General features: G+C 38.2%; 1 protein-coding gene across 5 annotated transcripts in view; it reads right to left on the bottom strand.

The window, feature by feature from the left end:
* APBA2 (amyloid beta precursor protein binding family A member 2) overlaps nucleotides 1-24,192 on the bottom strand; it is an 88,238-nt gene that overhangs the window by 26,898 nt on the left and 37,148 nt on the right. For 4 of the 5 annotated variants that reach the window (XR_008433199.1, XM_053954630.1, XM_053954627.1 and 1 more), the window contains exons 2-3: nucleotides 8,508-9,513; nucleotides 888-968 (exon numbers count right to left, since the gene is read on the bottom strand). Coding sequence is in view for 4 of the 5 variants with exons in the window: in XM_053954630.1 (XP_053810605.1) it covers nucleotides 888-968; nucleotides 8,508-9,476 (1,050 nt within the window). In the remaining variant the exon portion in view is untranslated. Of the gene's footprint in view, nucleotides 1-887; nucleotides 969-8,507; nucleotides 9,514-16,296; nucleotides 16,443-24,192 lie in introns of all 5 variants that reach the window. The other variant, XM_053954628.1, reaches the window with a different exon arrangement.

Raw genomic sequence — 24,192 nt, 5'->3', positions numbered from 1 at the left:
ATACAATCAGTTGCCTACTAGATCACATTGCCTATTAGAGATATCCCAAATTTCCAATAAAGAACATTTAACAATATTTCACAAAGCAAGATTCTGGGCCAGTGAATGTAAAGAACTGTCCCTGACTGCTCAGTATATAGAATTACACTTAATCTTAGCAGGGGCCGTAACAGTGCTCTTCTTAGGCTACTGTCCCTAGAACAGATACAGACCTTCCATTCTTTGTCTTTTCCCAGCCTCCTCAGTCGTTCCCATTTCCAGGAAAGAGGCTGATTTCTCCATTATGGGAAAAGGCTTTAGAAATGTGCCTCTTCATTAATATAACAGGCTAGAGGCTAAATATGTTATGGTTTTGAGATAAGAGACTTCTGCTTTTAAGTCTCAATTTCATTTCATTGTGTCTAGCCCCAAGCATAACTCATTCTGCATTCTCAGATGTCTTCTATGCTCCAGTCTTCAGTGACAAGAGCAGGTCTGTCTATCACTGTGTCTCTTCACAGCTGACTAAGCCAGGACTGACACTGGGAGGGGCGGGGGAGGAATGGAAGCAGACACAATTTCTTTTGGATGCCACTTTTGCACTCCAATAACACAAAAAGAGAACTTCTGAAGTGTTCTCCCTACTCTGCATGTCATCAGAAAATTTTAGGCTTGAGTTCACACCATAGACAGTTACATAAAATGAATGAGGCAGGAAAAATTCATGGCTATAGTTCAAAGCCTTTTCAGAGTAGGCAGATCTGGTATTTATTGTCAGTTCAGGAAAAGAAATGGAGCTTAGGTTTGTTGTGTGAGAGGGAGAAGGCTGACAGTGTGAGGCTGCTTTCTCTGCTGGAAGCCTGGCTGCAGGAAGCCAGGCAGCACAACTGGCAGCCCCAGGTACCTACCTCAGGGGGATTGTTATTGTCAACTGGGCCATTGAGGTCTGAACGCTGCTGCTTCCTGGGCTGCTCTAAACCATTGCACATCTGCAGGAAAAAATAAAGGATTTCACATCCATTACTTCTCTGAAGTTATTTATGTACAATCAATATTCATTACTGGTACCAAAATATTATAATGTGATATAGCAGTTAGCATTTCCTACTGTAATTTAGCAAATATCAGTTTCACATAAAAATGTTAAGCTGTTTAATTATAATAAAGTATCTACTTTGATGTGAATAATAGGACATTTCAATTATCATTAAGTAGCTGTTACAGTACTGATTTAACCGTTCGCCTGTCCCTATCTACCACAGTCAATGCAAATTTTTCATATGAAATTAAGTCAAATGCTATCATGTCCAAATAAATCAGAAAGCAAAGTCAGAAATTTTTAATGTGTTTATTCTCAGTATTGTACAAAATCAAAACGGCCCTAATGGCTGTCTCTGATCTGAAAACCAGAATTCTAGCATTGAATGTAGGATCCTATGTTTGTAGGAGATACTTCGTGGCATCTCCTTCCTCGTGGGCCAAGCAAATCTACGGGATGCTGGCAGTACAACCTCAGGCTTCAGAAGAAATGTGAAAGAGAAAATATAAAATCATACACAAAGACAACACTAACTATTTTAAACTACAGAACACTCCTTTTTTCCTGTTCCAGTAGTCTCAGGGGAAGAATTTCTTTTCCAGACCTAACCCAAGTCATACAATACCAGCAGCCAGCACGGAGAGTGCCCATGTCTGGTAAGAACCGAGAAAGTGAATTTCAGATTTTCAGTGTTACAAATCTGGAAAATCAAGGTGATTTCTGGAAAAAAAAAATTATGGCTTAGGATATTTCATTTTCCCTTTTTTCTTAGTTTCCCTATAATGTATAAAAATAGGGCCAAAATGCCACCTCCATTGTAAAGCTTCAGAAATAAAAACTTGTATCAACAATTGTGCAAATGGAAACCACCAAGGATTATTTGAAAGGGTCAGCCTGAATGTTAAGTGGGAATGTAACTCCTTGGCTTCTGACCTTCAAATGCAGTATGTAGCTGTAGGCAAAACAAGTCTTTATGTTCACCTCTAGACAAATTATTCCCTATGACTAATATTTAGTCAGCAGAAACAAAATATGCTAAGGAAGCAGGCACATTAGAGCTCAGTAATGGCAATTTTCAGGCAAGACAACATACACAAAAAAGATTCACCCAAGTAGTAAGCAGGACTTTAGGAAAGGAACAACTATCTGATCACAGGAAAAAAGGTCAGACTTCACACTCTTCTCTCACAGAGATTCCATTACTTATGTGTTAGTTTAGTGGTGGTGCTAGTACACGTCAGGAGTGAAGAGAAAATGATGATGAGTAATTCCAAGTAAACAAGTCATGTTTGGGAAAAGAGGAGTCAGAGTAAGTTGAGAGACCTAAGCATTCCACAAAATTATTTCAATACTCTATCAAATTTCAGTAGACATTAAAATAATTTCCAATTTATTTTTACCACCTCAAAGAACCATTTTTTTTCCTTTTGTCCTTGAATATATTTAAAATTGAGAACCAGCCATGATGAGTTTCAGAGAAAAAGCTCTGCTGAATTCTTAGGGAGATGTAATTAGGAGCACATGCTGCTTCTGATTTAAACTTCCTGAGAAGACTTTGTCACTTATGCATCTTTAGGCAGCAGACATTGATTTTACTAAAACTCTGTGACTTGGCCAATTAGCACAGAGGAACTGTGTTTGAGACTGTTTGGACTGTTTAGGACTTTCAGTAAGTACTTGGTAAGTTTGGGAACTGTCACTTGGTAACAGCTATTTATTACTTCTGCCCCACAACTGCCTAGAACACACAGGAGAATGCAGAAACCTTCTTTGATACTCTTCATTTACACCCATTTGTGTTTTCTACAAACTGCTCTCAAATGCATCCCATAATACACAGACTGGCTTCCAGCAAGTCCTAAGAAACACATTTTCTAAACTGCCTATCATCTTAGTTTCTTCACAGTGTTCTAAAAGTGAAATCTTTTATAGACAAAACACTCCCGGATTTTGACTCTGCAGCAGCAGAGGACTGTCCTTGTGCTGAGAGAAGGAAAAAAATATTTGTGTCAATACTGAGCTCTACCAGCAGAGACAAGGGAAACACAGTCGCAGCATTGATGTGTGCAAAGCTTTTGGACAGGAAGAAAGAGATAAAATACAATGGCTTCGTTAAATTTTCTTTGACAGATTTTTTTGTAGGGATCTCTAGTCTGTCTCTGGATTTCCATGTTGAAGAAGTCAAAGGGCACAGCCTATATGAAAGTTGTGCAAGCAGACTGACACTGCAGGAGCTCGTGGTGTCCCTGCTAGGGCAGTTTGTGTAAGCATATTTGGTTAGTTCTCAGAGGTATGCAAGTGTTATGAAAGAATGATTGAGAAATGAGAAGCAGTAGGATTCAGTGTCAAAGGCAGCATCATTAAAAAGCAGACTTTCCTCTGAGGTCTTCCTTTGAAAAGGAGGCAAATTTCATGGCAAATTCCTGTTTCTTCAAAAGGTTAGTGGTGGGGTAGGTTTTCTTTTATTGTTGGTAAATAGGATTTGCTTGAATAAGGTAGGAGAGGACACATTCTCAGGAGTCTGAAATCTACCTTGAGCGGACATTAGCAACAAGGACTGATTAAACTGTCAGGGCTCAAGCACTGAGTCCCAGAGTCATCTTCAGCCCCTAGCCAGAAGAAATAGCTCAGCCATGCCAGTGCCAGTGTTTCAGGGGCAGGATCCTAGCTGGGATGGACAGAGTAAACTCTGCCACATAGGAGGTTCCAGAGGAGCAGTTACTTAATTGAGTTGACTAGTGCAAAAGACATCTTCCATTGCTTATTATTTCAGCTGCTGTCCAGTGTTTTGCTTTTTTGTTCACAGCTTCTACAGTTCTTTAATGATGCTAATTCTGCACGTGCAACAGGAGAAACTGAGTCCCAAATGCAGTCATGGGGAGGAGAATGGGGCTGGAACTGCCCTGTGCCATTCTGCTGTGGGGGAAGGAAGCAGGACAGGGTATGGTGCAGTGAACAGGGGAGAAGTTTTTTTGTAGTTTCAGCTTTAGTTTAGACCAGACCATTGCTCATATTTTCTGCAGTACAAGCACATATTTGCAACACGACATTACTCTCATTTTTCACCTGGTAAAGCCACTGAATACTGATAGCGTGCCAAATCAACAGTATTGTAGCTAACTACTACTATTATAGTAATATTTGTATTGAAGCAAATCTAACAGCATTCCAAAAAGCAATTACTTTTGCACAGGAATACCACGTCCATTTAAAATTTCTGATTGTACTGTATGCTATTGACAGTTGAAAGAGTCATTCAGTTCATCTTCTTCCATCCCAAGATACACCAGTCAGTTAATTCATGTTTGTTACATTAAAAACTGTGGTAATTGAGGAGAATTACATCAGCAGTGTGTCTGACCATACTCAATTTCTCTGCTACAGGTAAAACACATGAAATGAAATTAGAAACAGAAAAAGAAAATTTCTTCATGTGATAATTCAACAATTAGCTGAGAGATGACCAAGATGTCAAATGGGTGTGTGGGAAACATCTAGCTTGAGGGAGTTATTAAATTTGTGTTGTTATAAAATACCCAAAATAGTCAGTTTAACTTCATGGATGTGATGACTTTCTTAAATATCATAAGCATGGAAAACCTGCAAGGAATAAGAGTTGTGCTAAGCAGTGAGTCAGAGCAAATATACACTCTAAATATATTCTAGGTTTCTCTCAGACTTGTCTAGTGCAAATCATCCCCTTCAGTGCTTCCCTTTATTTACAAATAAAGGCTAATCAAGCCAAGCTCATATATCCCTGAAGTTTTCAAACCTGAACATGTGTATTTAACACAGGAGACTGGCCCACACTGAAAATCAAACAAGATGCTTACTTTGTTTTTCCTTCTCTGTAAATTGTTGGGTCTTTCTTAAAAAGTGACTGTTTTCTGGAGCAAACCTGGCAACAGGAACCTTTAAAATCACATTTGTTTACTTGTTATTTAGCAAATGTCTTGCAAACAGAATGTTAGCAGCTATCATAAGCTAAGAATTAATAGCTGTGCATCTTAAAGGAATGTAAATGTTATAATAAGCAGCAATTCTACCAATGTGAGGCAGGAAAGAAGAGGAACAGAAACATGAAAAGGCTAAGGATAGCATACTGTGTGCCTAAAACAACAAATGCACCTTCCTGCTTGCTCATTGTTTACAAAAACTGACATACAGGTAGTATATCTTGATTTAACCTAGAAGCATTCAAATCTACATTTATTTAAAGATAACTGAGGCAAAAAAATTGCTTTATATACAATAGGTGTGCCTGTATCATCCCTTTCAGCATGATACTTTATACTGTGAGATGCAAACTTATAATAATAGATCTTTTAGCAAGGTGACAAAACCAAGGCTCTTCGAAGCAGCTTCTCTGCAAACAGTAAGTTAAGCATGCAAATGTACTGACAATAGGCTTGGGTTTTTTTCCTTTCACTATGGAAGAAATTGAATTATTGTAGTCGGTTTAAATATTGTAGTTAAAAATTATGGCTATCTTGGTTTCACAAATGAGACACATTTAGGTAGTATTCTAATTCCATCCATCACTTTGACATTTCATAGTAAATACTAAATGAATTGAATTCCCCAGAAGGAAAACAAAATTCTCTGCACTTTATCTAAATTATTTGAGGTCCAGTATTAATGCTAAACATCCAGCCACACCTTGTACTAAGGACTTTAAAGGAGCTATGTGGCAGCAGCTCTCTGGCCACAGAGAGCAGGCACAGGCTTTCTGATGATTTTCCTGAGAAAAGCAGAGAAGAGAATCAAAACACTTATTATCTCTGCTCCTTGTTCTCATGTGAAATGTATTTTGGAGATCGTTTACCCAAGGTGATTGCTTGGTTGGATTCTGGTGATGGTGTTTAGATTCAATGACCAATCAGATGCACAGCTGTGTCAGGTCTCTCAGGAGACAGTCACAACTTTTTATTGTTAGTTAGTTAGGTAGTAGTTAGTTGTTAGTAAGAGCTCTTGCTACTGTAATATAGAAATATACTTTAAGATGATACAATAAAGCATTTGATCTAGCCTTCTGAACCACGGAGTCAATGCTAATTATTACCCAGCTGAGGACCTGCGGCAGCAATTAGTGACCCCACGTGTGGATTCTATCTCCGAGGGTCATGCCACAGAGCTATTAAGAAAAAAACTAACTTGGGCAGAAATGGGTACTCAACTCTTACTCTAATGCCCTCACCATGAGCATGATTTGTGGGTAAAGCTGAGAATGATTACTGCAGTAGGTGAGAACACAGCAAGGTAAGACCAGTCTTGTCATGACACACACATTCAAGTAATACTTGCCAAAGGTTATTGAACTTGTTTTTTATTCTTTCTTTTACCTCCCTGAAGGCCTGGGTGGGTAGAGGGACAATTACCACATCTCCAGTTGGGAGCCTCTGTATCTCTGTAAGAAATACCACTTCACAGCTTTTTGCCTTGGAGGCTTGTGCTCCTGTCTTCTGTGAAGGGCCCACAGCAGCTGTGCCTTGTTGCCTTTCTTATAAATGAAATGCATGCCTTGTCACCCAGTTTGTTTAGCCTGATCTGGAGCAGATACCTGTACTGCTGTAACTAATTTCCTGTCTCCATCTTTGAAGGAATGAAACACTGTGTACTGTCCAGTGCCCTCTATCCATTCAGACAGGAGTTTGTGGTTGCTACTAAAAGTGATGCTATAAGCTTCATCCAGCCTGGGGTTACCTATCACAGCAGTGCTTCCCTTGATATTAAGCAAGATGAAGGCACTGGTCCAACACTGACAGGAAATAACAATCAAAGCTCAGACAGGCAAATATTTAGGTACTTTTGAGTTTTTTCACACCAGGGCAGTTATATCAGTACCCAGGTGTTACACAGCCCTCAGCTGTTAGGAGTCTATTGAGAATGACAAAGATACAATGCAGGTCAGCTCAGCTTCTGATAAATAAACTTCAAAACAACAAAAAGTTGTCAAAACGAAAGTCTATTTTAAATATTGTCTTGAATATTCGAAATATGGGGGGAAAAACCCAACAATTACTTAGTCAAGCACTGAGGAATTCTTTCTTATTCAGTAACTGGTCTTTTGTTCTGCAAATATTTTGAGAACTTGCAAGGAACAACACTCCCAGAAGTAACTGCTGGGAGAAAGGCCACCACTAAGTCTAGAACATGCTACCTCAACCTCTGTGCTCCCAGCCAACACCTAGTAGCTGTTCAAACCATTCAACATCAGCAAGCTTATTCACTAAGGGACTTTTATGCTGGCAGTAGGGTACTGAATATAGTAAGTTGCACAATTTGGTTATAATTATACTTCTGGAAATAGAATGTAGTAATGAATATTAAAAACTTGCTGCAGATATGGGAAATCTGAAAATATCCCCTAAGACTTTTTTTGTTCACAATTATAATGAAGGTCGACCTGTTTCATCAGCATATACTTAAGCATTTGATTTCCTTTTACTGTTTTTCAGAGGAATTACTGTATTTTAATGAAATCACCTAGACTAAATTGTTTAACTGTGGGGTACTTAATTATAGAAAATCCTATTTACAGAGTTGATAAAGCTGAAACAGGAAATTTATGCATGTGAAGTTTAATAAAGCATTTTAATTAAAGTAATTCATTTATCCTTACTAGTTCGTTATCCAAGCATATGTTATGTTTTACCTCTTCTAGGTAGATCTGTTCATTGCAGAAGATAACTAATATTTAACTGCATATAATTTTAGAGGTGCAAAAGCAAGGCTTTAAAATGACATTAGGGAATGAGGTTTTTCTCTCTAAGAAGTAACCACATTCTATTTGAAACTTCAGCATAAAAAAGTCATACCTCCTTTCCTTTAGAAAAGCTTGAGCTTCATTCTTAGACTTTTTCTGGCACTCAGCATTAGAACAAGAAAAGATCATGCACAGTTTAAATTAATTTCTACATCATTCTTGTGATAAAACTGCTTAACAGCATTTTTGGTAAGAGTAAAGCTCTTATTTCTTCCTCCTTGTCAAGATATGTCCAGCTAGTAAAAAAACCCACAGCAATATGCAGACACTTCTTGAAGGTTTTTTTAACATATATAGTATCTAGATTTGACATATATTCTATCAAAAATAGAAAATTATCAACCATGAAGGCGACAGTACAGGAGCCATTAATGGAAAAAAAATTCAACTATTTCAATGCTGACCCCAGTTTGAAGTTTCTCCAGACTGTCATTGCAGAATGAAAATAATGTAAAGAAACTGGTTTTGCCCCATGCATCTGGAATACCTTTGTTTGAATTGTCTCTTTGCAAAATCTCTTTGCTAGATCTCTATGTGTGCTGATTATATTTAGCACCTCTTTCTAAATACACAATCTGATTATGTGAATGGAGTTATAGTAAAAATTAAAATACTGCTAATACATATTAATAGATATAAAAATATCGCTATTTTTGTTTGGAATAACTAATGTAACTGTTGCATAATGCCTCTGACTGTCTGGTTAAAAAAAGCACCTCATACCTGCTCCTGTGGCCACTTCTGTCTGTCCTCAGGGGATCTTGACTTTGCTTTAAAACCTCGATGCACATCTCCACTGTGCTTAGAGGCACATGGGATATTCAGTGATTTTGGCCTCCCCTCGTGCCTGTTAGCACTGTGAACAGCTTCTCCCTTTGAACAAGTCTCTTTGTAGTCATGTGCCATGTTTTCAGTCCCAGTGTGCTCTGGACTCATTTCTGTTGTACTGTTAATACTGCTCATGCTCATACTCATTTTGATCTCTGCTACAATCTGGTCAATGTCCTCTTCCTGCTCTTCCAGCTCTGCATCCTCTTTTCTAGAATGGTATGGTGATATTCCCTGTGAATTTCCATTAGCCTCTGCTGGGTAATAGTCCGGATAGTCACCTTCACTTTGACAGTACTGGATGTTTTCTTCTTGGTCTTGGATCTCCAAAGATGATGCTTCATCCTCCAAAATCTGAATGCCATTATCTTGACCTTCCTGCCACTCTTGCCTGTCCATCACCTCGTTTTCATCTTGGTGCTGAATTTTGCCTTCAGCCCATTCTTCTACAGCTTCCTGACATTCATCTGTTTCAACATGGTGTTCCTCATGGGGAGCATACTCCTCCCCATTGCAGTCCATTCCTTCCAGGTAACTGTCATCCTCTGGACAATATCTGATGTAGTATGTGATCCCCTCCTCTTCTTCTGGCAAGCCTTCATCATAGTCCTCCTCCTCTGAAGTGTTGTTTACATAGTCAGAGCTGGAGTCGCCATCTCCACTATGGTCATTGCACTCATGTTCCACAGGGGTTGGACTACCTGCTCTGACAGTGGCTAGTTCTGCCTCCTTTGCTGCATAATCTTCAATGGGAAGGTCACTTTCTTCATTTTCAGGCTCCCTGTTGTGAGATGAAGTCGGGCAAGCTCTGGCTCTGTGATCCAGCATGCTGGCTGTAGTGCTTTGATGTTTCCTGTTTGCCATAGCCAGCTCCTTACATGACAATCATTTCCAGCAATTACTGCAGGGAAGATGGAAAAACACACATTCAGGAAAAGGTCATCAGCAGAGAACAGTGATGTTAATAGGAAGCAAATTGATAGATTCATTTGGTAAAATGCCTGTGTTTGTAGATATTTGACCAAATTCAGACATCTAACTTTTAAAATGCTTATGCTATGGAACCATGAAATCAAAGTAATAAGTTGTACTCTGAAAGGAACAGATGAAGAGAAGGTTCTACATTTGTGCTAAATGTATTCTAGTGTAGGCTCTCTTCTGTCACTTTGACAGAGAATTAATCCTGAACCTTGAAATTAGTTTTCAATTTCTCTTTCTTGCCAGTAAGGGGTCATGCTTTGATCACTACACAGTAAACGGGACCTCTTTTCAATGTTCAGCTTAGGCATTTCTTTAACATGTACTGAAAGCAAACATTTAGAATCTGACCTGCTCTTACCAAAACGAAAGGAAAATAATTCTACTAACTTGGCAGTCACATAGTGCACTAAAAGATAATGTATTGCTATTAAAAGTGTTATTTTTAAAAAAGCACTTGTTGGTTTATTAGCCCTTTCTAGCTGGATGCCATGAAGTATCTCCAATTGTTAAATCAGATATTGCTTTTATAATAGATTATTTCAGTTGGAAGGGACCAACCACAATCATCCAATGCTGACCAAGTTAATGCATGCTTTAAGGTCCTTCTCCAAATGCCTCTTAAAACACTGACAGGCTTGGGCATTGAGTGCCACTGGAAGCCTATTCCAGCATGTGACCATGTTCTTGGTAAAGAAATGCTTCCTAATGTCCAGTCTGAACCTGTTGTGATACAGCTTTGAACCATTCCCAAGCATCTTATCACTGGATACCTTATCTGGAGAGAAGTTCAGCACCTCCCTGCCCACTTCCCCTCTGGAGGAAGCTGTAGAGGGCACTGAGGTCACTTCAGCCGCCCTTCCACAAACCAGACAAGGCCAAAGTCCTTTTGCCACGCCTCAAAGGACACCTCCTTCCAGCCCTTTCACCAGCTCTGCTGCCTTTCTGTGCACACATACAAGGACCTTCACATCTTTCTTAAATGATGGGGTCCAGAAGTGCACACAGCACCCAGGTGAGGCTGCATCAGTGCTCAGGACAGTCCTGTGCAGCAGGACAGTCCTCTTTTCTGACCAGCTGGTCACAGCGTTTGACAGAACCCAGGACATGCTTTGCTCTCTGGGTTGCCAGAGCATGTTGTTGAGTCCTGAACTGCTGTCAACCGGCACCCCAGAGCAGAATCTGGCGTTTAGACTCGTTAAATTAATCATGGCCCAATGCTCCAATCTATCCAGATCCCTCTGTTTTTTCAGTGTCTAATCTATATTCCAGGTAAAACACACATTTACAGTAAAAGCTCACTAATTCTTCCTGCTAAACACTTGTGCTACTTTAAATTACATTTTTTTGTCTAAATACTGAATTTGAAATAAGCAAAGGTTATATGAACTATATAAAAAATACTTAAAGAAAATAGCTAATTCTAGACAGGCTTGACAAGTGTGGTCTGCTGTATGATTTGGAAGGGGGAAATAATCTACTTTTAGTATTTGTGTTTCTCTGTATTTCATTGTTGTATCCTTATGATAAACTTGACCTGTGCAGTTACTTCATTGGCATGAAGTGAGCTCAGGCTCCTCACCTGCTCCACACAACTGCAAGAACATTTTGATTTAACCAGTTTTCCAAGGCTTGAGCAATAAAACTAACATGGAGCTAGAGGATTACAAGAGCTATATAGGGAGTAATTTCTTAGGCATTATGAATTTAGAAAATAAATCCTGTCACTGTAACCTAGAACCTTATAGATATCCCTGTAGAACTTCTGATACCACAAGAAATCCCAATCCTTAGTTTGTGACAAAACCAGGGATCTGATGTATCCATGGATTATTGCAAAGATGTCACATGGCAAATCTATCCCTGAAACATGGGGTTTAGATTCTGAAATACAAAGCAGAGAGGATGTTAATCACAGGAGGAGATATGAAAGGAACCCAGCATATGGAGTCCTTTTTAGTTATTGTTACCTTGCAGAATTAGTCCTGACATAATAAAGCTTTAAAGTAAATAGTGTATCTGAAGAGAAGTTTTAAAGGAAAAGATCACTGAAGGCAAAACTCTCAGTGATTACTTGCCTCTCCTCACTATTGGAAGGACTAGCAGACTTGCAAGATTTTCTCAGTGCACTCTGTATGCCCTCTATCCCTTTAATAATAATGATGCTTTTTTACTTTGGAGTCAGTTATAAGAAATTCAGAACACCAAGCCATCCATCCACTAGGGTTAGTCAGAGTCTGATTTAGTCAGCTCTTACTGCAAACTAAGGATGTTTCTATATTGTGACTGCAGCATAAACAAAATTAATTTTACATTGGATTAAAATAGTAATCTAAGTCACAACACTGCAATGCCCTGCACAGGCTGCAAAAAACTGCCCACAAGCAAGACAAATTGCTTGTATGACCATTTCAAGCATGAGTACACTACACAAGCATGTCTAAAATGAGTCAAGATGGAGTGCTATAATAATTTTGAATGGCACTGCAAGAAAACTACAGAGACCTCATCTGGTTTAACCTTTTCTTTTTTTTTTTTTTTTTTTTTTTTTTTTTTTTTTTTGTCAAGAACAGAACAAATTCAGTGCCTCTTCTTGAAAGTTAAGTTCTCATCTGCAATGGCCTCAGTCTTCTAGTGGAAATATCCATATTAAATAATACTTAAATACTTACAGCGCAGTTGACCCTGCACATAAGTCACAACAGTGTAGCTGAAGATGCAGAAACACAGAGCCTGTAACAAGCACAGTTTGAAATCCATGACTCAGATTTTCCTAAAGCATATGGAGATGAGAGCCCTTTTTTTAGCCAGTATAATGGAGTTTTTCCACTCACATCTAAGGCTCTTCATTTGGTATCCAGGCCCTAAAACTGCCATAAGTGGTATCTCTGCAGTGATAGCCCTTTATAAATTCCAGTGGTAAATGCTCAAAGATGTTACTTAGCTGCAGGAAAATCCAGTGCATTGTAGATATTCTAGAACACATTGCAGGAAGCCACCTGAATGTGATCTAAGAGGCAAAAGGCAGGCAGGAGCCTGGGGAAGGAGAAGTGGCTGATGAGTGGAGTCCATCAGCTATGGGGAACTGCCAGCATGAGGGTTCTCAGCTGGGCCCTGCTGTCCTGCTCCACCAGGGGCCTGGTAATGTGCAGCATCTGCACTCTGGTGGGAAGAACTTAAAAAAATTGTGGCAGACTGGAAATTTTTAGACTATAGGTGGTAAGAAATAGAGAAAATAATTCCTCTTAAGCATGTCTAGCACTGGTAAGAAATAGAGAAAATAATTCCTCTCAAGCATGTCTAGCACTGATATACTGGGACATGGGAAATGGGTTTTCAGTTAATTCAGCCTGAGCGATGATTGAGGACAGTGCTTTACCCCTGTATGCTGGAACTGAGGCAAAATAAGCTGGATTTTTGGTGAGAGGCAATGCTGATCTTAATGCTATGGAAACTGAAGTTACAAAGCAATCTCTGCACAACAATTACAATTCTAGTTGGCCTCCTTTGCAATCTTCTCAGGCACTACTCTTAAGGTAACAAAGTACTGAAATAAAAAGGCAGAATTTATTATTTTCAGCCCATGAATTGCAGACTGAATGTGCACTGATTACAGATCTTCAAGTACAAAATGTAACTTCTCCAACTGTACCAACACATCAGAATTACTGAGCTGAGTTTTCAAACACCAGTCTGAGAACTGCTCTTTATGGAGCTGCACATACATTGCTGTCAAGGAAACACACAGCTGTATTTTAACTCAAATATTAGAACAGCCAGGGCAGCCTAGTTTTTTCCCCTGTTTCAAAATATCTCTCAAGCTTCCTGGAAAAATGCTTTAGTCACAGATTAGGTCTAGCATAGCCTGAATATTTTAAGCTGTTTCATGTCAAACAGCAATGTTCCTGAGGACCACAGGTCTGAACTCTTTTGTCTTCTCACCTACAGAGACATTAATCTTCCAGGTTTTAAAAGTACAAAACCAGAATTTTGACTTTTCTTTAGAAATGCAACAGATACCAAATTTTTACTATGTGTTCTGCTACTCAGACTACTGCACAGTCTTCTGAGCCCCTGACTGCATGGATTAGTACTTTAGCTAATATTCACATCAGTTACTGTAACCTTCTAACATCATAGGTATCTTGAAAAAAATAGAAATTGGAGAAAATACTGGACTTTTATCTTATATTACTCAATGTTGAAGAGAGGAGTAATGATTTGCTGGATCTAGAGGCACTTTATCAATAAAGGCTCCAATTGAGCCTACAGATTATTTCCTCTGCTTGGTCTAAGACTCCCTCCTGATTCTTGTATCTCAGCTCTCTCCCTGATAGCAGGGAGTTAGGTCAAATTTCTGCATCACTCCAAGCACATTTTTCCATTTCTGGCTGCAGTTGGGATGAAGTGCTCTTGGGAACATGGATCAGTGCTGGATCCCTGTTTACTTTCCTTGGGATTAAGTAATTTTATCTTGCTGAGACAATCAAACCCTGACTTCAGTTGTACAGTGCATCACTAAATCTCCATCAGTGTTTTCAGGATCGGTGAATAAGGAACCAGTTACACAGGGTTCTCAGTAAAAGTGCCTTTCTTTCAATAATGGTTTTACTTTATTTTTCTTAATTTTCCCTGGCTCAGCTCAATGTTGAAAGGAAAATCAATCTCCAGGAAACACATGCTGCATTTCCATGTGAGAGTAAAAAGGAGTATGCATAGGGGAACCAATTTCTTCTGCTCCCAGAAACAAGACTACTGGCTTACAGCTGGAATTTATTCTTATCAGTGCTCATTATACTCATTAGCTTTCTCCTGAATTTGCTGCACCTAATCCCAGACAGCTGTAGTGAGTTTATAAACCTTAACACTTCTACATCTTTCCACCTGTGTAGAAAGATCTCTTTACTATCTTCCCAGTAAAAAAGACCAACTAAATTAGCATTAAAAATGGGAAATGGTACACAACTATAAACATGGTGAAATACCTAGTATCATACTGCTGCTGGTGGTTAAGGAACTGCATTGCATCTGTACTTGATTCACAAACTGAATAGCATTTTAGTGGGAGCAAAACAAGTTACTTACATTTAACATGCACAGTAGTCTGAGGTTCTTTTGGCAACAATTATACTTTTGCATGCTTATCTACAGCCAAATGATTTTTGAGCCTTGCTGTTTCAACTTACAGGTGAACCTAAGAATTTTACTGGCCTGAATTTGATATATTCACTTTATTTTGCAAGGCCTCTTTTGTGTGCCTTCTCCTCCCCAGGTTTGTTTTTCCATCTACTCCTTAGTCTTTCTCCCACATTTCAGATATCTGCACCCTTTGTCAGTTTTGACAAAATTGACGCTCTAGTTTCGCTTCCCTGGAATTGTTCAATACCTCCTATTTTCTGCAGATATCCTCTGCAATCTCACTGCTATTAAACTGGTTCTACTCTTTGTAAGTCATCTTTAGATGTAAGTTATAAGCACTGCCACACAATTTACTGCCAGGAGAGATCATAGCACATACAGCCCACAGCCCTGCTTCTCTCTGCTGAGCTGTGCCATGGATGCACTGCTGACTGAAGCTATTCCATATGCTAGCCCTATACATTCATAATCTAGAAATGCTGCAAAAAAGAAAAAAACAACACCCAACCCTCTTAACATGGACATATGTTTAGATCTGCTACATTCATCTACTTACTCAGTACGTCCGTAACTGAGATAACAGTATTTTTCAACAGAACTGCATCAGAAAATTCATGATTGCAGAGCTTTATGCTAATTATACCAGCCTCTTCTCCAATAAAGAGATAACTTAAAGTGGAAAAGAATCTAACTTCAATTCATTCAAAACAATTTTTAATATCAAACTAATAGTATTTCTCAGTAGGCTTTCATTACAGAAGACTTAATAGGCTCCCATCTGCTAAGTCGGTCCAGAAGAATTATGACTGATCCTAGACTGAGAACTGGAATTTTTAATAAGCTGATAACAGAGCATGAGTCTGCTGTGACTCTGTCAAATTCTGTAGTTGTTTGATTCCTCAAGGCCAAACTGCATTAACTTCATTTTTCAGTGGCGCTGACTCTCCAGACCATGAGAATTGACCATGCAGAGCTCCAGAAGCAGAGTGCAGGGTGACTGCCAGCTCCTCTAAAAGCAGGTGGGACTGGGATCCCAACTCTCATGGGAGCCCTAATCCGGCAGTGTCAGTGACAGCGGACTGAGCACGTGACATGGGATTTTGGAAGGAGCACAGTCTCTAACAAAGGGGACACAGCACAGGAGGAAGGGGTGTGCTGGTCCCCCTTGCACAGAGTAAGCTGCGTAACACTGACCTTCTAATGCTAGGGATGAAAAGGGTCTCCAACAATGAGGACTACCACAACATGATTAAATTAGGGTCTTGTCATGACACTCCCAGTGCCATCTCAGTGTTACTGAAGGTGTCTCACTCAGGCTGGCACAGCCTGCCATAGGACTTACTAGCCAGGCTTGTTAAAAATGTCTATTCCTTCTCCCTGAGGCTTTTGAATTTAAAACAAAAACACTCTATAAAACACCAACACATTGTTTCAGGGAGGGGAAATACCTGAGACAGAAACTTACATTATTAGGACATAATCAAACCAGGATGTTTGATTTTTATGTCTAGGATGTTAGATCTGCATGGCAATAAATACCCACAAACACAGTCATATGCATGCATACCTCTTCTTCAATGCAAACTCAGCAGGTCCTGCATAGCTCAAAACACCTGTTTCTTTAGGATTTTCGTGGCCATCTACGATTCAGGGGTGCTGCTTGAACCTGTATATCTCAGGGATGGCCAATTTCCTCAGTTCTCTCCAAAAAACCTTTAGGGAGCAAGGACAAAAAATTGGCAAAGTCACCTGAGAAATCTAGATGATGGCAATGCTAAACTCCAGTCTTTGTGATTTGATGCCTCACTTGGAGATGGTTTGATATTTATAAAATGGTAAAATGTCTTTTTTCACCTATTTATGAAAATATACCATAAAAATACTTTGAAGTAAGTGCCTGCATAGAAAAACTATTAATTTTTAGCAGCTGAAATCTGATTTTTTTACTGTGAAACTTGAGACTGAAAACTGGGCTGAGCTCTAGATTTTCCTTGTGTATAGATCTCCAGTATGAGTACAGACAGCAGTGGAGTTTGTCTTGGGAATGCCACTTCTGCCTTTTACAGTGTATGTTATCTTTGCTTAGAAAGCTTCTGCATGCTTTACTAAAACCTTCATGAATACAAGTATTTAGGTGAGCCACACTAAAGCATCTTTGCACATATATAACACTTCAATGGTGCTATTGACACTCTAAAAAAACCAAAGAGGCAAAGAGAATTAGAGAGGACACTTAATTTAGGGGGAGTATGTTCCTTTCTATGGGTTTTTGTGCATAAACAATACATTTGATGAAGAATTTTTTAATTGCTAAGTTTAATTTTTGCAGAGTGACTTAAAATAGTGAAAAGCCATTTAGAAAATTAGCTTTGACAAATACACAAATTGACAAATTTACAAATTGACAAATAGATATTATGTATAAAATAAACCTGAAATGTTTTGTCCGTGTTGTTGACAACTCAGGACATTTCCAGGAAGTTTAAAGCTTAACTTCCAGTTTCTCTTGGTTCTTGCAAAATGACCTAAATAATCCTTTTATTCCTTCTTTCATTCAAGAGAATTTTCTTCTCAACCCACAACAACAATTTGAGGACTGAGAGAAAACAAGTCTTAAATTAGATGTCTTTGCTATTTATTTTAAGGTATTTCTACTCTCACATGCTTGACCTCTTCTAGATAGTGTTATAAAAACAAGAGTAGCAAACATAAAATGTGGATAGAATTAACAGCAACTTGCTATCTAGGACTTTCATATTTACCCTTCATTTTTCCTTCACATTTCCTTCATTCAAATTCAACAAAATACAAATAAGCAAATACATTTTAAAACACTGATGTCTGCACCAGACAGAAACATCTTGGAATTCAGAAATGCATTTTCTTTTGTCCTGTGAAATTCCATTCAAAATTAGCCTGTTTTAATCTTTCTCTTTTCCATGAGATAGAAAAGAGAAAATTATGATAATTTGTTTAAAAACTTTTTAAAATTGGCACTGTAGTTAGATGTCTTTCAATATTCCTTTATTTTCTTAGTCTCTTCTATCAAGACCCAGTTTCCCATTTCCCTGCTGGGCTGTTGTCAGGCTGGGGCTGCCTCAGGTCCAAAGAAAACGAAGCACATTACACACTCTAAATAGACAAACCAGAAAACCACCAAACATGCTTTCTGTGAACTGAGGATGGAAGGAAGGGATGGTCAGTGTTTCCCAGTGCCTCTGGCTCTCACACAGTAGGTGCTGTGAGTTTTGTAGCTCACCTGCAGAGCCTGAGAGCAGCTGGATTCATCTAACGCTGCCCCTGTGACTGGTTGTACACAGTCCCTTGTTTTCAGTAAGGGCAAAAACAAAGCTGGAATTACAAATGAAAAATACCAACAAAAGTTATTTAGATTTGTTAATTGTAGCAACAACACAGTAAAGTCCAGATTCAAGATCTTTCTTTTAATCTAAACTCCCCAAGCTCACGCAGTGTACATCTGTGTTATAAGTTTATGATTACACATTATTTTATACTGATGCCTTAAGTTTTAGCTTTCACATTTTCCAGATTCCATACTGCATTAGTATGTAACTCTGAACTTCATATAAAATGTTAGCAAGTTCTCTTCACAGTTTAATCAGACAAAACAATCCTTTTCCAGCCTGAGAACCAGGGACAGCATTGCAGCTTCAGGCCCAAGAAGTGTAAACAACAACGAATTGAGGAGGGCAAATTGAGAGGATGGGACTTCATAACCTGAAGCTGTAACTGGACAATCAACCCCAATATGGAAATGGACCAAAACTTATAAAAGTGTGAAAACTCGTGACTCAGAGTCCATCTTGGGTAGAGCCACAGCTGGGCTCTTGTACTGCCCAAGGTGCATCCTTTAAAGGCCTTTTAACAAAACCCTACTTTATTCCTTTAACACTGTCTAGCCTCTGTTCAGGTAGCCTCTTTAGGCATCAATACCACCTGCCTCTGATTTTTTAAAGACACAGTTGGTGTAGGCCAGGAGGAAAAACAGCTAACAACAACTTTAGATTTGGTGCTACTCAGTGTTTCAGAGCTTCAATTAATCATCTAAATATTATTTTAATATGCTTAACATAATTGAAATAGAGACTTAGAAAACAGCAAGAGATTTGCATGGGAAGCAGAGGAAGAATGATTCTTAAAGAAGTGAGGGAAATGTGTGGGGGAAGTGAAAATGAGTGGCATCTAAAAATAGATGGCATTAAAATACATGCCTTTGCAGTTATCTCAAGAGTAGCCACTAGGGTCTTCCTGTGTAGCTAAGACCAAAAACAAATTCTCATACCATTCTCTTTTTCCTCTAACGTGTCTACTGTGAATCTGAGGTAGTCACAACAAAAAAATCATTGAATAGGCAAACAAAGAAAATATTATGTCCATTATTAATCATCATTATGCTGATTTTATTAGTTTAACAACTGACAGCAGACTGAGAAATAAAAATTGTGAGAAAACAAATGCTCATTTCTGTATATCAGGATTGTTTCATTTGCAGTTTTGCAGAAATTCTGCCTAAAGCTACAATGGCTGCAGTGAATTAGATACTGCAAATCCACATCCCTGTATCCACAGGCAATGCTTTCAAAATGGAGCAGCCTGTCCTGAGTTACTACTGAGCTATAACAAAATGTTGTCAGTGTGCAGGTTGCATTCTCAGTAGAATATGAACTGTGAATGCTCTGAAGACATGAACAGCATCTAGCCAGCCATACCTAATGCACCTCTCCTCACCCTGAGAGCACCAACAAACAAGAGATGATGTGCAATGGAATGTCTGTTAAACCACATCAACATGAACAAGTACATTTGAGATATTTGATTACCTCACCTGAGAGTGAGATCTTCGCAATTACTTTTCTGTGGGCTTGAAAATCTTCCTTTTTATGCTAGTCACTAGGTGATATCAAGGGGGTTTTGAGATGATTTAACTATTTTTCCTATATTTTAAAGACTTTACATTCTGAATTATGTTCTTGTATATATTTTCATGGTATATAGGTTCTGTTTCTGTTTGGTTTAATCTAATAAGCTCTTAAAATTCAATAATTACCTTGTAAAAGCTATTCTAAAAATGCTCTATAACTGGCACCCACCAATAGAAATTAAAAGTAGAACAGACAAAGAAATGCTAAAGACAGTGGCACTATAGCACTGCAAAGATGGTATTCTTGAGCATATATTCCAGCTGAGTATAGCTTTTATAGTTAAAAAGATTAGCTATTTCCTGCAGCAGAAATAAAAATGTGTAATCACATATTTAATTATCATGTATTGTTGTTGTGGCTTAATCATCCTTTAGGGTTTAATTTCCCAGCTCAAAGAGTGATACTAAACCTGTGGTGCTGCATCCATACAGATGTGAGAGTTAGGACAAGTATCAGTTTTGCAGTGCTAAGCCTGCTATAGAGAAAAAGCCACCAAAACCAGAACCTTATTTTAAGGCCCTTTAAACAGAGGGAAGCACAGAAGCAGAATATTTGTATTCAACAGAATAAGATGAGACTCTAAAATTAAGGCAATGAAATTTTATGGCTTATTCTTGTGACTGCTCTGCTCCAAGAGATCATTTTCAAATAATGAAAAAGTACCCCTCAAGCACACAAAGTTCCAGTGATAGCTATGCAGAGGCATCAGCTTTGAATTTTATTCCGTAATAAATACAAATTTTAGTATCTTCTTATGATTATTTTATCTCCTAATTTACTGAGAATAAGAGAAAAGCATAGGATGTATAGGAATAAGGGAAAGAGATTCAGGAGTAAGGAAAAAGTATATTCTATTTTAACCTTATCATGCATAAAGAATATATGCCATTCAATTAAATCACATTCAGCCACTCTGAGGCAATCTGCAATCCATCCAGAGCTCTGGTAGAATTTTCAGTCAGTCTTAGAATGGATTATACAAAGTTTTACAATCTTTGCAGAGTAAGTTTCTGCTGACTGCGGAGGCTACTCTGAAGTCTGGTGATCTTTCTCTCTCTTGCTAATTTGTATGCTTCTTGTCATCTTGCAATTTCCTGGGTAAGACTTTTATCTCAATAACAAGGTTGGTTTCTATACTGACTTGCACTAGATGATAACAGATCCCTCTAAGCATAACATGAGGCAGTGGTGCTGTAACAGTGGGGAGCCATGTGGCTGGAATTCAGCAATGGAGCAGACACTGAAGCTGGGGCAGCTGTGTGAAACCTCCTAAGGTCACAATTGTACATATCCATATTAGCAGAACCTGGCCTTGCACAACTGGCAGGCAAAGCCATCACTTACTGCGAGTTCTCCAAGTCTAACACAGCATTTTTCTGTTCAAAATATTCATAAAAACCAGCCAACTGAAATAAATTCCCTTCTTATCTCTATTTACTGGTATACTTTGGAAAGGATTATTCACTGGAAAACCACTAAAGAAATCTTATGCATTTGGCCCCTAATGTCACTTTAAATGCTACTTTAGGAATAAAACTGATTCCACCTAAAATGTCAATATAACGAATTATTCTTTTTTTTTCCACAATAATACAGTGTCTTAAAATTGATTGAACCATGACTGTAAAGTGTATTGTGTAGTCAGAAATGTTGTATAAGAGTCAGAAAAAAATTCTACTTTTTCTAGAATATGGAAAAAAGTATTAATCTACCATGGCAAATTCCCAGAAGAGCCTTTTAAGCCACCAAATCTATACAGTGATGGGTGACTTGGGGGTATAGGTGAAAGGTGAGGCAGGATTTGGGGACTTTCTCCAAGGTAAGGGATTGGTACTTTTGACAAGATGTGTGAATTCCAAATTTCAATGCTATTAGAGGAAAAAATGAAACTGCAATGAATAGGTCCTCACAGTAAGAAGAAATAGAACATCTCTTGGTTCCTTGGGATTCTCTTCCACAAGTCTAAGCTGTAAATGTGACCATTTCCCTTTAGCAGAAGAGTCCCTGTGGCTGTGGTGCAGCCACACTGACTGCTGTGAGCCTGGCAATCCAACACAGCCCTGGCACCCAGTCCCAGCCTCCTGCACACACTCAGCTGCACCTGAGATTACTGCTGGCTACAGCAATATGTATTGAACCTTACATGCAGTTAGAAGGGAATGGAAATTGGTTACATTTAAGCTGTTTGAGAAAGCTTTGCACTCTGTCGCTATCACACAGCTATAAAAGAACCCAATGGGTGTTGGCTAAATAGGTTTTCACACATGCAAGAATAATTTTAGCTCATCACGAATTTGAAACCTTTAATTTTTGGAACTGTATGTCAGACACACACACTCCCACTAGCTGCAGAGAGAAGTAAGGCTTCTCTACCAGGTCATGCATGTTACACAACAAATACACAAGCAAGTATATCTCTTATAGACATTTACATAAGAGATATATTAATATCTACATGGATATAATTAGTAAATCTATAACATAATCAGCTTCACTTCCTTCTTCCACTAGAAAAAAAAAAAAAACCCAGGAATCTTTTTAGAAAAGTTAGGAGGCTATTCTAAGATTAAAATAATTTGGAAAGATGAGTTAGCTTATCAAAGAATATTTGAAGAATGCTGAGACAATCATATGGGCTGGGATAGTACTTCAAAAAATGTAATCTTGCCATTTAAACATCATCATTTAAGTAGTTTGAGGATTTATCTAATGGGATAAATTTATCCATTAACAATATCAGATAACTATAAGGCAGAGTTATTTAATTTAACGTCACCATTAAGTAGACATAATGAAAATGTTGCATTTTGGTCACATCCAGTTCCACCTGAAATACAGCAACCACATATATTCCTGTTATTTGTGTCTTTGAAATCAGTTTTTTTCTTGACAGTTTTCAAAAAGCTATGGCTGTTTAAGAATTAGCTCTTCAGGGTGGATGCAAATATCCCAAAAGCATTTGTGTCAACTCTTTTTATCGTCTTTTTATCTTTTAAAAGCCAGGCACATGGCTTTTAAGATCTGTCACTTGTTGCAGATGTATTTCCACACCCACAAGGAAACCACACAGACTTGGTGCACCTGAACTCCACAAAACATTACTCTCACCAATACAGCTGTATTCCACTCCCTTTATTCTTTGTTGTGGCTTCACAGAAATACTGCCAACTCTCATCCTGGCTCAATTTAATTTACAGGGAGGCTGCTTTATTATTTTAATACTATAGAATTATGCCTTTAATATGTTTTTAACTGTTTTGCTTTTACGGCACTCAACTTTCTTCGTTGAAATAAATGTCCTCAGCAAAGTCTATATTTTAGAGTATCCCTTCATGCAAAGAGGTGATGTTATAGCAAAGTAAAACATAATAGCACTGGAAAAAAAGGGACATTTTAGAATGCCATTACTTAAAATTTTTTTCGTATTTCCATTCAAAAGGAGAAGAAATTCTTAAACTTGATACTGACTTTAAAAATACATGACATACAAGTACAGTGTTTCAAAAGTTCCTTATTAGTATTTTATACTTCAGTTTACCCTTTACCAAGAAAAGAGCCTTTGATTTATTTTAATTATGCCTCTGTTCAAATTTTTAACACAATAAAATTGGAAATGCTTACCACAGGCAATTAATTAATCATTGTGAAATTATTTCATATATGTGCTTCTCCAGCCTTGTGAGGAAAAAATAAAAAAGATGGCTTTCCTTCAATAAATACTAATTGCAGGTTAGGTAAAGGTAAATCATACATACCATTTGAATAATAATGCAGAAGGGAATAATGAAGAATAGGTCACCTTAAATAAAGCCTGGAGATTCAACAAAACATTTCAAACTGTGCCATTTGAGGCAAACATTTTCAACCCTACTCCAAGAGCATCCATTCAGTGGATGTAAGAGGGCTGGAGGAGGGTGGCTGGAATACTGAGACTGGCAATTTAGAAGAGCTGTGGAGGGAGGTCACTGGAAAGGCCTCATTTGTAGAAGAAAATGGAGATGCTTAACTTTCCCATAAGTCAGGGTTTAAGTGCTGGGTTAGAGGTTCACACCCAACCATTTACACTCAAATGTTACAGCTTCTTGATTCTGAGTGTGTAATAACTCCTCAAAAAGGTTTCTCTTTATCACTATTGACCTTGAAGTCCTGTGAATGGTTACATGGACTCACTTAACATAACCACAGGGAAAAAATTAATTTTTCTTTAAAATGTTACAGGAAAAGGACTGACGGCATTATTTTAATGAGTCAAACCTCACCCAAAATTAGATTTTTCAGGCATTGACAAGTTACACATTCCTCATTAACACTCTTCCCATTTAATTAGTGTAAGAGGATTAGGTTGCATTTTTCTCCTTGACAGAACATTGTGATTTTTAAACTCATACAAATACTTGCATGCTGGCAGGTTTAGTAAATAAGTAAAAAAAAAAAAATTTGAAAGAATAAAACAAGGGCAAAGACTATTGTGTTAGTTCTTTTCAAGGTAAAATAGTCTGCCTTTGTTCGGCAGAATTAGG

This window comes from Vidua chalybeata, chromosome 13 (genome assembly GCF_026979565.1).
Source record: "Vidua chalybeata isolate OUT-0048 chromosome 13, bVidCha1 merged haplotype, whole genome shotgun sequence".
In the NCBI taxonomy this organism is placed as follows: Eukaryota; Metazoa; Chordata; class Aves; order Passeriformes; family Viduidae; genus Vidua; species Vidua chalybeata.
Note: the sequence above shows the minus strand (reverse complement) of the source record. Positions and strands in the feature narration are given on the sequence as shown.